At 41.5% G+C, this 14,964-nt stretch overlaps 1 protein-coding gene across 1 annotated transcript in view; it reads left to right on the forward strand.

Annotated features, from left to right (window-relative positions):
• The window catches only part of Kif13b (kinesin family member 13B), a 159,126-nt gene that overhangs the window by 58,039 nt on the left and 86,123 nt on the right, over positions 1-14,964 (forward strand). The window contains exons 4-8 of the mRNA XM_028758708.1: positions 3,908-3,968; positions 5,188-5,280; positions 6,714-6,894; positions 11,431-11,518; positions 13,953-14,087. Coding sequence (XP_028614541.1) covers positions 3,908-3,968; positions 5,188-5,280; positions 6,714-6,894; positions 11,431-11,518; positions 13,953-14,087 — 558 coding nt within the window. The remainder of the gene's footprint in view (positions 1-3,907; positions 3,969-5,187; positions 5,281-6,713; positions 6,895-11,430; positions 11,519-13,952; positions 14,088-14,964) is intronic.

The following is a 14,964-nucleotide window of genomic DNA, read 5'->3' on the forward strand; positions in this document are numbered from 1 at the left end:
CCCTCCCTCCCTCCCTCCCTCCCTCCTTTCTTTCTTTCTTTCTTTTTTTTCTTTCTTTCTTTCTTTCTATGAATACACTGCAGATGTCTTCAGACATACCAGAAGAAGATATTAGAACCCGTTACAGACGGTTGCGAGCCACCATGTGGTTGCTGGGAATTGAGCTCAGGACCTCTGGAAGCTCAGTCAGAACTCTTAACTGTTGATCCAGGTCTCCAGCCCTTAATTACATTTTTTAATTAAAATTTTTTTGGCATGTGTTGCATATCATACTGCACATATGCATAAGTCAGTCAAAAACTTTCAGGCATTGGTTCTTTTCTTACACCACTTGGACACCATCATTGAACTCAGGCTTGATGGCATACCCCTCTACTCACTGAACTGACTTTTGTGTGGGAGTGTGTTGCCTTCTTTGTATTCTGAGGGTCTTAAAGGTGTTTTTTTTTTTTTTAAAAAAGATTTATTTATTTTATGTGTTTGAGTGTTTTGCCTTCCTGCCTGTATGTGTACCATGTGCGTGCCTGGGCTCACAGAGTTCAGAAGATGTAGAATCCCCTGAGGCTGGAGTTACAGATGGTTGTAAGCTACCATGTAGGTGCTAGGAACCCTGTCCTCTGAAAGAGCAGCAAATGCTCCTAATTGCTGAGCCCCCATGGGTTGTATTCTTGTAGGTCTTCTGGCAGCAGGAATCCTGCTTTTAACTGGACAATTCTCTGAAGTTACTTAGAACTTCTAGGAAGTTCAGTTTGTCTACATTCTTGTGCTTGTTTTTGTCTTACAGCCTGTGGGTGAGCTGTATGTAACTCTTTGCTGTTACTGTGCTGAAGTGTGTGTCCACATGCCTTTTGGATCCATCCCCTATGACCTTTTAAATGGTACTTGAGTGTGATACTGGTCTCCTTATGTTTGTGGACTTTTTTTGCTATGAAAGGGTACTGGGTTAATTTTGCTTTTTATTAGAGCAGAAGATAGAGACCAGTACAGATGTGAGGAAACCAGTTCACAATATTACAAACTTGTCACGTTTTGTTATTCTGTGAGCTGTTCTCACTGCTTAGAGAAATGCTTTGCAGACAAAAAGCCTGGAAGCCTACATCCTTGACAATTGCTTCCTCTGGGGGAGAGGTTAGCAAGTGGGAGACCTTCATTTATTATAAAATGTATTAATTTATTGTGTGTGTATGCAACGTGTGTGTGCACTCCCACATGCTTACCCTGTCATGTGCATGCAGTGTCAAGCACATATTGGTCATAGGACAACTTTTGAGAATCAATTCTTTTCTTTCGCCAGTTGAATCCTGGGGGGAATCAAGCTCAGGTCATCAGGCTTAGTGGTGAACACCTTTACCCTCTCAACCATTTCACCACTCTATTTCTATTTTATATTTTTCTGTGGAATTTATTAATGTGATTATGTATTTCTTCTCTGTTCATTGGAAACCTTTGTGATTCAAAAAACTAATGCTTATTTAGAAAGAAAGGCACAAGGGGGCCCAGTGGGAGAAGAGAAAAGTTAAACAGCATATGTGTGAAATGACACAATTGCCGGAAGGAAGCCCATTGCTTTGTATGTTCACCTAATAACTTATAATAATAATAATAAAAAAAGAATGATGCTGGGGATGTGGTGCTGCACACCTTTAATCCAAGAAATCAATGGACAGAGGCAGGTGGATATCTGGGAGTTTGAGGCCAGCCTGATGTCAAAACAAAACCCAAAAAAGCTCAAATTCAAGATATGGTATGGTACGGTACGGTATGGTATTTGCTGCTTATAATGGAAAGCCTCCAAAACATCAAAACCACTCAGATGAAAGGCCTTTTTTATACCAAACCTAACTACCAACTTTAACATCAACAGGTTAGTGCAGATAATCTGATTGATTGTTGAGGATCAAACCTAGTACCTTATACATGTTAGAAAACAAGTGATAAGCTACACTAAAGTCCATTTCAAACTATTCAACAAATTGTTTTCTAAGGAAGCAAAGCATATTATTAGCAAGAGAAGAAGCAAACATAGCCCTTGAAGCCAGTGTCCACTGCACCATGTTTGACAGAAGGAGTAGGCTCTAAGGCTGTAATGAGATACAAGCCACATAAAGGACTGTTATCAGGACATACTTCATTCACTGTTATTTGTATAAAATACTCATTAATAATTTGGATCTGTCAGTGGAGCATGCATGAATATAGTGTGATCATCATTTGACTTCATGCAGTTTTGGACTAGAAGATATTTGTAGTAATTTACAAAATTGCAAAAACTTAAAAGGGAGCTATTTAGTGTTTTTGGTAAATAAGAACTACTATTTCTTAGTCTTCAGCTTTGTACTCAGAAGTGGCACTTCTGTAAACAAGAATCCCTGTTTCTCTATAAAGTTTTCTTTCTTTGATTTAAGTTGTGCTAATGTTTTAGTTAGGGTTTCTATTAGTGCAACAAAACACCATGACCAAAAATCAAGTTGAGGAGGAAAGGGTTTATTCAGCTCACACTTCCACATTGCTGTTCATCACTAAAGGAAATCAGAACAGGAACTCAAGCAGGGCAAAAACCTGGAGGCTGGAGTGATGCAGAGGCCATGGAGGGGTACAGTTTACAGGATTGTCTCCCCTCGCTTGCTCAGCCTGGTTTTCTTAGAAAACCCAGGACTACAACCTAGGGGTGTTCCCACCCACAGTGGGCTAGGCCCTCCCCATTTATCACTGGGAAAATGCCTTACAGCTGGATCTTATGCAGGCATTTCCTTAACTGAGGCTCTTTCCTCTCTGATGACTCTAGCTTGTGTCAAGTTGACACAAATCCAGTGTCAGTACAATTGACTCTTTGTCATCTTGACACACAAAAGCATCACTATTAAGCCACAAACCTTCCTTTCTTATTCATCCCCAAGACCTCACATTAAAAACATAAATAACTTAAAAAGTCCCACAGTCTTTACAAATTCAAACACATTAAAATTTCAGGGTTTTTTTTTTGGGGGGGGGGCAGGCAGTGGTGGTACAGTACTTGGGAGGCAGAGGACAGCTTGGTCTACAGAGTGAGTTCCAGGACAAAGTTATACATATCGAAAACCTTGTCTTGAAAAATAAAACGAAAAAAAGTTTTTAAAAAATAACTAATCTCGCCTGGCAGTGGTGGCGCACGCCTTTAATCCCAGCACTTGGGAGGCAGAGGCAGGCGGATTTCTGAGTTCGAGGACAGCCTGGTCTACAGAGTAAGTTCCAGGACAGCCAGGGCTATATAAAGAAACCCTGTCTCGAAAAACCAAAAAAAAAACCCAAAAAACCTAATCTCTCCAAAAATTCAAAATCTTCTTTTAAAAGTTCAAAGTCTTTCAGCTATGAGCTCCTATAAAAATCAAAATTAAATACTTTCTTACTTCAAGAGGGAAGAACCAGGGTACAGTCACAATCAAACCAAAGCAAAACCAAGTTCCATCAATGTAAACAACACAAAATTTAATGACTGGGATCCAGTCACAATCTTCTTGGCTTCTCCACGGGGCTTGGGTCACTTCCTATGCTCTGTCCTCAGCAGCACACACAGCTTTTCTTCTAGTCTCTGGCTGGCTCCACTCCACTGCTGCTGTCCTTGGTAGTCATCCCATAGTACTGACATCTCCAAAATTGCTGGGGTCCTCTGCTGCAGCTGGGCTGCACTTTAACTAATAGACTTTCTTCATGTCTCAACTTCTCCTCATGATCCCTTCACTCCAGGGCTTTCAACTGCTACTGAGACTGGGCCTTCACTAATAGCTTCTTTTGGTTTCTCACAGTGCAAACCTCAGCTGCTGTCAGTTACCCCCCTTCATGGTTAACAATGCTATGCATTATTATAATGTCACTTTGTGATGTTAAGATTTGTTCTTCATGCACTCTTTTTATGTTTTCTCTGTAACAGATATTTGCTTATGATCACTGTTTCTGGTCCATGGATGAATCTGTCCAAGAGAAGTATGCAGGTAATTGAGCAGTTTCCTGTGTACTTAGTAATGTAGAGGCATTTTGGTGTGATCTCCATCCACTACCATGGTATCATTTGGTATAACTTTTAGTATCCAGGCAGCTGCTTCCAGCATTTGCTCTGAAAGGGTTAGGGACCAAAAGACTTCAGTGTGATGTTCTTGAGGGTGAGATGATGAATATCTATGACTATAAGATCTCACAGAGTCCCTTTTTCTTTCATCTAATGGGACCAGGAGCTACATCATAGGCATGCAGACCTCCATGATATCTCTGATGTGATCTAAAGGGACCTGGCATAAGTAGAGAGGATCCCTATACTGGAGCCTAAGTTCTAGTCCTTAAAAACCTCTGTGATGCTTGCCAATTCTTCAGGTCTGCCAGAGAGTCTCTCTTCCCTCTGTACTATAACCCCGGGGTCTCAGTTTTCTTTTGCCCCTGTTGTAGTACCTTCCCAGAGATATTTGTCTATCCTCATATCTCCACGTGGATGCTGAAAATTGAACCCAGGTCCTCTGCAAGAACAGCAAGTGCTCTTAACTTATGAACTGTCTCTCTGTCTCCTATTTCTGGAATCTCACTCCCTGTTATAACTGTTATGAATTGTAGGTTGTAAAACTTGAAATTTTTATGAGGAAAAGGAAAGGGAGTAATTGATGTATATGATTTTTCTGAACTCTAGTATACTTTGAATAAAAGTATGGTATGTAGTTTCAGGCACATCTAGATCTTAAATTTAAATTTTAGATGTTTAGGGCCTGTGAGATGTTCAGATAATCAAGGTGCTTGTACCAGGCCCGATGATCTGAGTTTAACTTCCAGGATCCACATAGTGAGTGGTGAGAACCAACTCCTAAGGTTGTTTTCTGACCTCCATACATGTGGCAACACACATACACATGACACACAAAAAATAAATAAAGAAGATTATTGAATCTTAGGTGTTGACTGTAAAATAAGCAGCTCTTGAGCTCTGCATTGCATAGTCTCATGGGTGTCCATCTTCAAACATGTTTACAGAAGACCATTTACTGATTCCTCTTCTTACTCTAAGTAGAAATAATCTATGGGACAGAAGGTATCTGTGGACAGGAAGCATCTACCAACTTTAAAAACCTTCTTGAGGATAAATAAGCTGATTTTTTTTGAGATTTTTGTTTGAGTTCTTATTTGTTCATGTGCTCTTTGCCCATAAAATATCATTTTCCTGTCCTTTAGGTCAAGATGATGTTTTCAAATGCCTTGGGGAGAACATTCTTCAGAATGCATTTGATGGCTACAACGCGTGTATCTTTGCCTATGGCCAGACAGGTAATGTGAACTAACATATCCTTGCACATTCAGGCATTTATCCATGAAGGTGAAGATGAAACCATGCTCACTGGGCCACACTGCTTACTTACCTCTATTAGTTTCTCTCACAGGTGATAGAAGTAGACAGTAGGATGTTTTCTAAGACAATGCAGGAAAATTAGGTTTAAAGTTGTTTGTCTTTATTTTTTTTCACATGTGAAGTTGCTTTTCTTCCTCTTACTCCTCTTCTTCCTTTAAAATTTGTCAGAAATCCAAAAAGAAGCCAGTTATGGGGCTAGAGAGATGGTTCAGTGGTTAAGAACACTTGCACTTGCTATTCCTCCAGAGAACCTGTGTTAGGTTCCCAGCACCTACATGGCAGCTTACAACCACCTGTAACTCCAGTCCAGGGGACCTGAAACCCTCTGCTGGCCTCTGCAGGCACTAGGCATGCAAATGGTGCAAAATGCCCACACACATTAACTAAAAACTAGCAGAAAAAATATTTTTAGAAGAACACACTTAGCTTGCGGCGGTGGCACACGCCTTTAATCCCAGCACTTGGGAGGCAGAGGCAGGCGGATTTCTGAGTTTGAGGCTAGCCTGGTCTACAGAGTGAGTTCCAGGGCAGCCAGGGCTACACAGAGAAACCCTGTCTTGAAAAACCAAACCAAAAAAAAAAAAAAAAAAGAACACACTTGTTAATATTGTGCTAGTTATAACTGGAAAAGACTTTAGGCGTTTATACTTTGTAATTAAAGAAATAAAACCAATTTAAAGTAAAACTTCTTCTATAACCCAGCCTGGCTTTGACCTTGCTATTCTCCTGCCTCAGCCTCTAGAGTGCTGGTATTACAGGCTTGTACCATCACAACTGGCTCCTGAGTCATCTTCAATGAATACTTCATTCTTGTATATTAGAAGAAGCTTATTGTTCCCTGCACTATTACAAGAGTGCAGTAAGCTGATTTGCCCTGAAGCCCATGAGTACCTGTGTCTTTTGTGCTTTGATTTCAGTAGGAAATCATATTCAGTTAGGAATATCTATATAATGGTATTGTCTGTCTTATTCTTCCTCCCTCCCTCCCTCCCTCCCTCCCTCCCTCCCTCCCTCCGTCCTTCCCTCTCCTGAGTCAGGGTGTCTACTGGAGCCTGGCTTTGAACTGATCCTCCTTCCTCTGTCTCCTGCTGGATTAGAGGCTCAGGCCATCCTGCTTGGTTGGGCTTTTTTCTTTCTAGACCATGTTTACTTTTGTTTGACACAAGTAATACAAAGCTTCTGTATGTTCTATCCTTACTGTGCATTTCTTACTTTTATTCACATATATATATATTTATTATATTTTATGATTTTTTCTAAGTCCTAAAAATTGACTGTAAATAGTAGAAAGAGGGTTATAGATGCTTTAAACTTCTCCAGGAAGTACTGATGGCTGTTTTCTGTCTCTCAGGGTCTGGAAAGTCCTACACCATGATGGGCACTGCTGACCAGCCTGGATTAATCCCAAGGCTCTGCAGTGGACTCTTCGAACGAACACAGAAAGAGGAAAATGAAGAACAGAGTTTTAAAGTTGAAGTGTCCTACATGGAAATTTATAATGAAAAAGTCCGAGACCTTCTTGACCCCAAAGGGTAAACTTGGATGCTTGAGTGCTGTGTGTTTCTGCAAACAGACATAATAGATTGTGGCTTCAGAGAAGTTTGTAATTGAACTGTAGTTGAGGATGACCTAACTTTGTTGTTTGTAATTTATGTTTACAAGGATCAGTTTCCCACAGAATTCTGGGTGGTTAGAGCTGGCAGGATGATGATGGTTCAGGTCTGTACTTGTGCCATGCTGCCTCTCCTCTCATGGCCCAAAGCCACAGACAAAACAGGTGACGAAAGTGTTCATTTAGTGTGAGTGTAGCTGCAGCCTTCAGTGACACAGCCTCTTTTTTCTTGTTTTGCTTTTGTTTTAAGGCAACATAGTTTGGATTTCCGTGGTTGGTTCCAGGCCTGAAGTGAGGGGGAAAGTAAATGCAGAGCTTGGAACCTGGTCTTAAAATATTCTTAAAGCCTCCTCCTCGGGGTAGGGAGTGCCCTGACCTTAGGGGTGACTTTGAAAGGGAACTGCTTCAGGACACACGAATGCCCTCAGAATCACTCTGCTCACCCTGCAGCCAGGAGGAAAATGAGCAGAGAGTGGTAGCTGAGGAACCTGTGTGCTGCAGAGCAGGGAAGGAGACGGGAAGGGGAGAGGGAGAGTGGGAAGCAGTGGCTGTGGCTGGCTCACCTGAAGCTGCATTAACTGGGTCAGAGAGCCATGGGTGTACAGCCCCAGAGGGAATAGTGAGCTGTGTTGGGATGAGGAAGGTGGTCCAGGAAAGATGATATGAGAGGCAGAGAATCCCAGTGAAGCTTAATCAAGAGCAAACAGATCAGCACCTCACAGCCATCTTTCTTTGGCCAGTATGATCTTCAAGCTGGGACTTGAATTGGTACTTGATATGGCTGTCCAAATTTTACCTACTCATTGTTTATCAAGTCATCCTTACAATGCCCGCCAGGCACAGTCAGTTCAGAGGAAGAGCCCATAGTCTGCAGAGAATGAGTTTTGCAAACAAGTTAGAACGGTGTGCAGTCTACTTTTCACTTGTGAGGGATGCCAACACAAAATATAGTGCAAAAAGGGAAAGATGGCCTTTCCCAGAGCCCAGAGAAGATTCCATAGAGGTGTTTTGTGGCCCTGTGCAGAGTAGTTTATCCACTGAGAAGTGAGGTGAGAACAGTTAGTATGTAGGCACACCCTGTGCCAGCATGTGAAGGTGTCTGGATGTCACCCATTTATAGGATGATCAACGTTCAGTGCAGCTGGAAGGTAGCGTGTAGATCCAGAATGTCTTAGAAGGAGGCCAGACATGGGTGGCTGTGGCTCAGGCACCCATACTTTGCTCCCTGTACATTTTTTATTCTATCTTGAGTGCTTTTCTTTTGACCTCTGCAAAGATGGCTACTTTCTCTGAGTTCTAGCTCAGACCTACACTTCCCAGAAACAGTAAACTGGCTGGCTTCATTGCTGTTCATACTTGTATCCCCTAGTGAACTATCTTGAAGTCTGTCAGATGTGTTTAGTCTTTAGTCTTTGCTTGTATGTTTTGTTTGTGGCTTAGTACTCAGCACATGGGCTTTGTAGTTACAGAGCTCAGGAACAAGGTCCTCTTGTTCGTGGCTGAGCAAGTTCCTTGCACCTTCTAGGAGAACTATACAGGGAATGTATGATGCTATCTCACAGTGGCCGATGGGGCTTTTGTGAAGATTGAGAGCATGATATGCTCCAGGTATCAGGACTTCTAGCATACAGTAAGCAATTAACACATCCTAGCTGTGGTTTTTCCTGTGGAAGTTTCTTGAGGAATAAAAAAGTTTTTTTTTTTAATGTAAAAACTTTTATTTATGTGTATATATGTATGTGTTTGTGTGTATATCACATTTGCAGTGCCTGTGGAGGTCAGGGGAGGGTATGGAATCCCCTGGAGCTGGAGTTGCAGGTAGTTATGAGCTGTCTGATATGTGTACTAAGAGCCAAGCTCTATCCCTGCCAGAGCAGCTAGGACCCATAACAGCTGAGCCATCTCTCCAGAGCCTACAAACATTTCTGTTTCTAAAATGTTAAAATAATGGATTAAAAGTTGTAAATTAGATTCATTTCAACCAGAGTATTTGAGAAAACACCATTCTTAAAATTCAAGCACTGATTTTATTAATTCAATGACTATCGTGTATAGTAATGTAATCTTGTTTTGCTTGAGACATAATGTAGTAGATATACATTGTCTTTAAGGAAAAGGCGCCAGGAAGGCTGGAGAGATCACTCAATGGCTAAAAGTCCTGACTGCTCTTTCAGAGTACATGGGTTCAATTCTTAGTATCTACCTGGTGGCTCACATCATCTGTAACTCCAGATCCAGAGGAAGTCTGTCCTCTCCTGGCCTCTGTGAACACCAGATGTGTAAATTGTTCACAGATGTAGATGTTGACAAAATACCTATTCACATAAAAAGGGCGGTGACACTGAGGACACAGCTTAGTTTGTAACATGCTTTCTATGCAAACATGGCGACCTGAGTTGGATCCCTAGAAATCATGTTTGTTTTTGTTTTTAATTGTGTGTGATCTGTATGCCTGTAATCCCAATATTGAGGAGGCAAAGACAGGCATACCCCTGAGGCTAAAAAGCCAGCTGTCCTAGCCAGTCATCGAGTTCAGGTCCCAGTGAGAAACCCTATCTTAAAAAGTAATTTGGAAAACATCCGAAGAATGACACCTGAGGTTGACCTCTGGCCTCTATAGGTACACTTGTTCCCATACGTGCTTACATATAAATGAACATGCACATATACCCACATACATACATATACACATTTTTTTAAAAGGGAAAACTGAAAGGCTAAAAGCTAATAGCAGACTGTATCCTGCTGTAAGGACTGAGCAGCAATCCAGTGCTATGTCTGCTGGAGCTGAAATCACATAATATTACAGAACCACTTGTCATCATCAGCATTCATGTGCCATTGTAAGTTGAACCCAGGAGGCCAGAGATCTGAATCCATTAGAAATACTGAACTGTGGTCCATATGATGGAAGACAGAAGCTTTTAGGTGGCAGAGCCATGCCCTGGTTTCCCCACTTTGCTGAACTGTTTGTTTACTCATCCAGTACCTTTGCTCCATTCTTGTATGGTAGATGAAGTGGATATGGTTCCAGGTTCCCTGTGACTCAGGCTATGTTCACCACCATTCCTTCCATTCTCCCCGTGCTGTTATTTGTTACCTGTACTGTGTCTCCAGGCTCTTCAGCTGATACCTTGCAAGTCCTTGTTGGCACCTTAGTTCTGTTCCTACTTTGTTTGCCAAGTGTGTTTATTCTCTGAGTGACTCTTAGGTGCCAGGGATTGTAGTAGGAACTGTTGACCTCAAACCTATTATTAATGCAAGGTATTCTTCTCTTCTAGAGCCTAAAGTCTATTAGGCAAATAAATTCTGATCCATGGTAGGGATGAGCAGACTCTGAGACAAGACAATGATGGGAACAGAATGTAAAAGAGCATGCGTGTTAGACTGAGGAGCATGAGCCTTGTTTTGTAGCACCAAAAAACCACCACAGAATTTTAAGCATTCTAACTCATTATTTATTTTGAAAAGAATCTCTTATATGGCCAAATGAACACATAGTAGAAAGTACAGATAATAAACAAAAAATTGTAATCACCTGGGATTTCACTATTAGTTAATGTTCTTTTTCAAAATAATTTTGACAAATAGTACTTTCATTTCTAGAGTGCAGTGGGAGTATTTTAGGATACGTAGACTCTATGAAATGGCTTCCCCTATTTAACTGTTGCCTCAGTTGTCATTTTTCTATTTTTATGGTGTGGTGTGAACAAATGAGACCCCTCCCCAGCAATTTTGAAATATGATTTACACGATGACTGCTATAGTCACCATCCTGTTTGTGGCCCTCAGGGTTTACCCCTCCTGATTGAAACTTGGTTCCTGGACAGGCATTCCTGGTATTTGCCCAGAATACTGAGGGTGCTACAGCTCCATACTTGCTGGGAGCTTGTTTTAGAAACTAATTAATGTTTACTTTTTGTTTATTGAAACTTTTTGCATTTACTGAACCGATCATACTTCCCCCTTTCTTTTTCTAGTTTATCAGTGTGATGAATTGTGCAGACCCCCTTGTTAGGACAACAGACAAGTCTCAGATAAGCTCTCTCTTGTGTCTATAAATCTCTCTGAGAGCCCTTTGTTGTCTTTGTGTCTTTGTTCACAGCTGAGCTAGGCCTGTGGTTTTTCTTTCTTGTGGAGTTAACACGTACAGAACTTCTGTCTTGGGGCTAGTTCTGTGATATGACAAGGAGATTGTTGGTATTCATTTGACTCTGCATTCTTTACAGTAGTAAATAGGCTTCCCACACTTACCCTTTTGAGCAATGTGGTATTTTGCCGCATTATCAAGCTTTTCTTCTCAGCAAGGATTTTAAAGTTAGGTTTAAATCTTTGTGGGATCCGGTGATCTGCTTTTCTGTATTAGGGGGTCTCTCTTGAAGTGTGTATATGTTTCTGTGAAGCACAGTTGAGTCCTTGTAAAAGTCTCTAATGGACTGTGTCTCTGTCATGACAGAAGCCGTCAAACGTTGAAAGTGAGAGAGCACAGTGTGTTGGGACCCTACGTGGATGGACTTTCTAAACTGGCTGTCACCAGCTACAAGGTAACAATATCCTTTCTTTAAGGTGCTTCAATTTACTGCCATTTTGGCTCATTACATTTCTTTACTTTTGAATGAATATTTAAAATTTTTATTATTTTTATTTTATGTCTATGTATGTTTTGCCTACATGTATGCTTGTGTCCTATCAGGTGTCTGATGTCTCTGAGGCCAGAAGAGGGCATCAGATCTCCTCAGCTAGAGTTACAGACAGTTTTGTGAGCTGCTATGTAGGTGCTGGGAATTGGACTCAGGTTTTCTGGAGTCATCTCTCTGGCCCTGGGTTACATTTTTAAGATTACATTTATAATACCACCATTTAATAACTCTTGTTGTACAAAAAAATTTCAAAGTGATAATGGGGATTAGTCAGTAAATGTCAGCTACGTTCAATGAGGCCTGGTCTCATCTCTTCAGAACTAATGGATCCAGAATGGGCTTGGGAAAGTTTTTACAAGATGTTTTGCCTATGTTGATATTTTTCAAACTAATGATTTTGCTTTGAGAGTATTTGTTGTATTGAAATTTTTGCTAAATATTCTTTTTAATTTGTACAGCAAAACTAATTACATGACATGAAATTTTTCTATATGTCTGGTAGCTTTAACATTGCATTCAAGTACATATATCATAAAAAATAACAGGATTTAAGTTTTGTTACTGTATGGATTATTACATGTTCTGTTATGCATTCTTAGTGTTTAGGAAGTACTGGTTGGTGTATGGTGGGTGGTTTCAGTATATGTGTGAGCGAATGAATCTAAGAATAAGCAGTGATTTAAACAGTGCTTTTCTGTTAAGGAAGTCTGACATAGGCACTCCGAGGCTGGTGTCATGGCTCTAAGCTGTTGGGAAGGACTCAGGTCCTTCCCCACTCCACAGGGAGATGCTGTACTATGTGTGTGTGTTCTGCTAATGTCTCTTATAGCAGACATATGATAGCATGTCTGCTTACATTAAGGAGGATAACCCAGATGGTCTGCTTTACACTGGAGTTCATCATGTGGCCAGGCTGGGCTGCAGAGATCTGGAAATACAGCCTCTTGGCTCTGCCACAGCAGACTTAGTGCAAGAGAGAGCTCCTTCACCGGAAAGAACACTGAGTGGTGGGAGGTAGCTGAGTAGCACTTTCGCATCTCCATCTTTGACTCCTGATTTTACAAACCCCTGGAGAGGACTTTGCTGGCTGTATTTATTCATTATTGTTTGTGGTGCCAGGGATTAGACCCCAGGCCTCATGCATGCTAAGCAGTTGCACTGATCTTGGGATCCATTCCCAGCCCAGGAAATGATAATTTGTGTTGTAGTTAATGAAACTAAGCTCTGATTGCTTCAGTCACTGTTTCAGAGCCTATAGCTTTTGTGAGGTGAGGGAAAGACAGGGTCTCACTGTGTCACCCTGAATGACCTGGAATTGTTGTATAGACCAGACTGGCCTCAAACTCTTAGAGATCCACTTGTTTTGCTTCCTGAGTGCTGGAATTAAAGGTATATGCCACCACATCTGTCCTCAGCTCATAGCATTTGGAAAAACTGAGCCAGCTGTGGTGGCACAGCCATGTCTTTGCAGTTCTTTAGGAAGCTGAGGCAGGAGGATAGACAGTTGAAGGCCTGCTTGGGCTGCAGAATGAGTTTAAGGCTAGCCTGAGCAACATATTTAGGCCCTGTCTCAAAAATAGATAGATAGATAGATATAGATAGATAGATAGATGAATGAATGAATGAATGAATAAGCTAGAGATAACTCAGTGGTAGAGCATACATACATACATACATACATACATACATACATACGTATATATATGTAGCATGTATGAGGCCCTGGGTTCAATTCCCAGAACTGCCTTCCTCCCCGCAAATCACAGCAGGTTTTCTAGTATTTCCAGCTTTATGCTAATTTTTTAAAAGTGGTAGTATCAAACATATACCTAATGTGTTTGAGGGAAGGGGTTAAACTCTTTTGTATTTTATATAATTTGTTTTGGTAATAAGCTTGTATTTCTTTTGCAATTAAATGCATTTATTATTATTATTTTTTTTTGGCTCTCATCTTATGTCACTCAAAAGTATTATTTCTAATGCTGTGCATGGCACACCTGTGATACAGTGCTGTGGAAGCAGAGACAGGAAGATCACAAGATTGTGGCCAGCTTGGGCTATATAATGAATGTGAGGCTAGCCTGCGGTACCTTGTAAGATCCTATCTGTGAGTTGAGGGAGTCTAGCTTCTGAACTTCTTTGTGTCAAAGCTGCCATGTGCTTCTGTGTCTGCAGTGAGTAAAGCACTTTAGTTGACCCTTGAAAATAGTATGGACTCTTGTATTCTTGTGGAAAAACAAAATGTAGCTTGTAAAACTTGGGTGCTTGTGGTAGTATGAGAAAGCGGCGTGCTTATTCACAAATAATGAGTAAGGGCCTGTCACCTGTCTCCACTTAGGACATTGAGTCTCTGATGTCTGAGGGCAATAAGTCTCGGACAGTTGCTGCAACCAACATGAATGAAGAAAGTAGCCGTTCCCATGCAGTCTTCAAAATCACCCTGACACATACTCTGTATGATGTGAAGTCTGGGGTGAGTAGCTTCTCAAATGACCATGGTTTAGTCCAACGGCTCCATCTTCCTGACGCTGAGACCCTTTAGTACAGTCCTCATGCTGTGCTGACCCCCAACCATAAACTTATTTTTGTTGCTACTTCACAACTGTAATTTTGCTGCTATTAGGAATCATAATGTAAATATCTGATATGTGATTCTCAAAGGGGTTGTGAACCACAGGTTGAGAATCGCTGGTTTAGCCTATTCTCTTTGCTAGCTAAACTGAAGGCCTGATCTAGACTATCAGTCAGGACTCAGGACAGAAGGTCCTGACAGGAACAGAAGCTGCTGTACTGTAGCTGCAGCACTGGTGGAACACCCCAAGAGGGTTAGGGTCACTCCTAAAACCACAAGGGACACACATAGCTTTAGTCAGGAATAAAGAAATTGCTTCTGCCAGTGAAGCTGCCTCTTAGCACCCGCAAGCTGTAGAATGTCCTAGAGACCCTTAGATTTCATGACTTCCCTGATGGCAGAAAAAAGGCCAAGGAAGACACTTAACTTCTGCTTTCCAGTCTTTAACAAGAGAGTCTGAAGGAATTTAAGTCATACCCTGCGGCCTGGCTGCACGGGAGTCTTGGATTAGGTGTAGTTCCTACCCTCTCCAGGAAGAGAACAGTGAGGCTGAATTACACAAGCTGCTGACCTGGCTCAGCCACAGCAGCTGTCCACTTTACACCCAGATGGCTAGTTTCAGCTGAGACACCTTTGTCTGTATCCCTGCTGCTAAACAGCCAGGAGGTCAAGGAGCAGCTTGCATTGGGGAAGGGTGCCATAAAATCATTGAATGTGTAGAGTGCTCTTTGAGTGTTTGCTTGGAACCTTGGGAGCTGCTGAGGCCTCTGGCACGTTG

This window comes from Grammomys surdaster, unplaced genomic scaffold (assembly GCF_004785775.1).
Source record: "Grammomys surdaster isolate TR1022 unplaced genomic scaffold, NIH_TR_1.0 126219, whole genome shotgun sequence".
NCBI classification, from domain to species: domain Eukaryota; kingdom Metazoa; phylum Chordata; class Mammalia; order Rodentia; family Muridae; genus Grammomys; species Grammomys surdaster.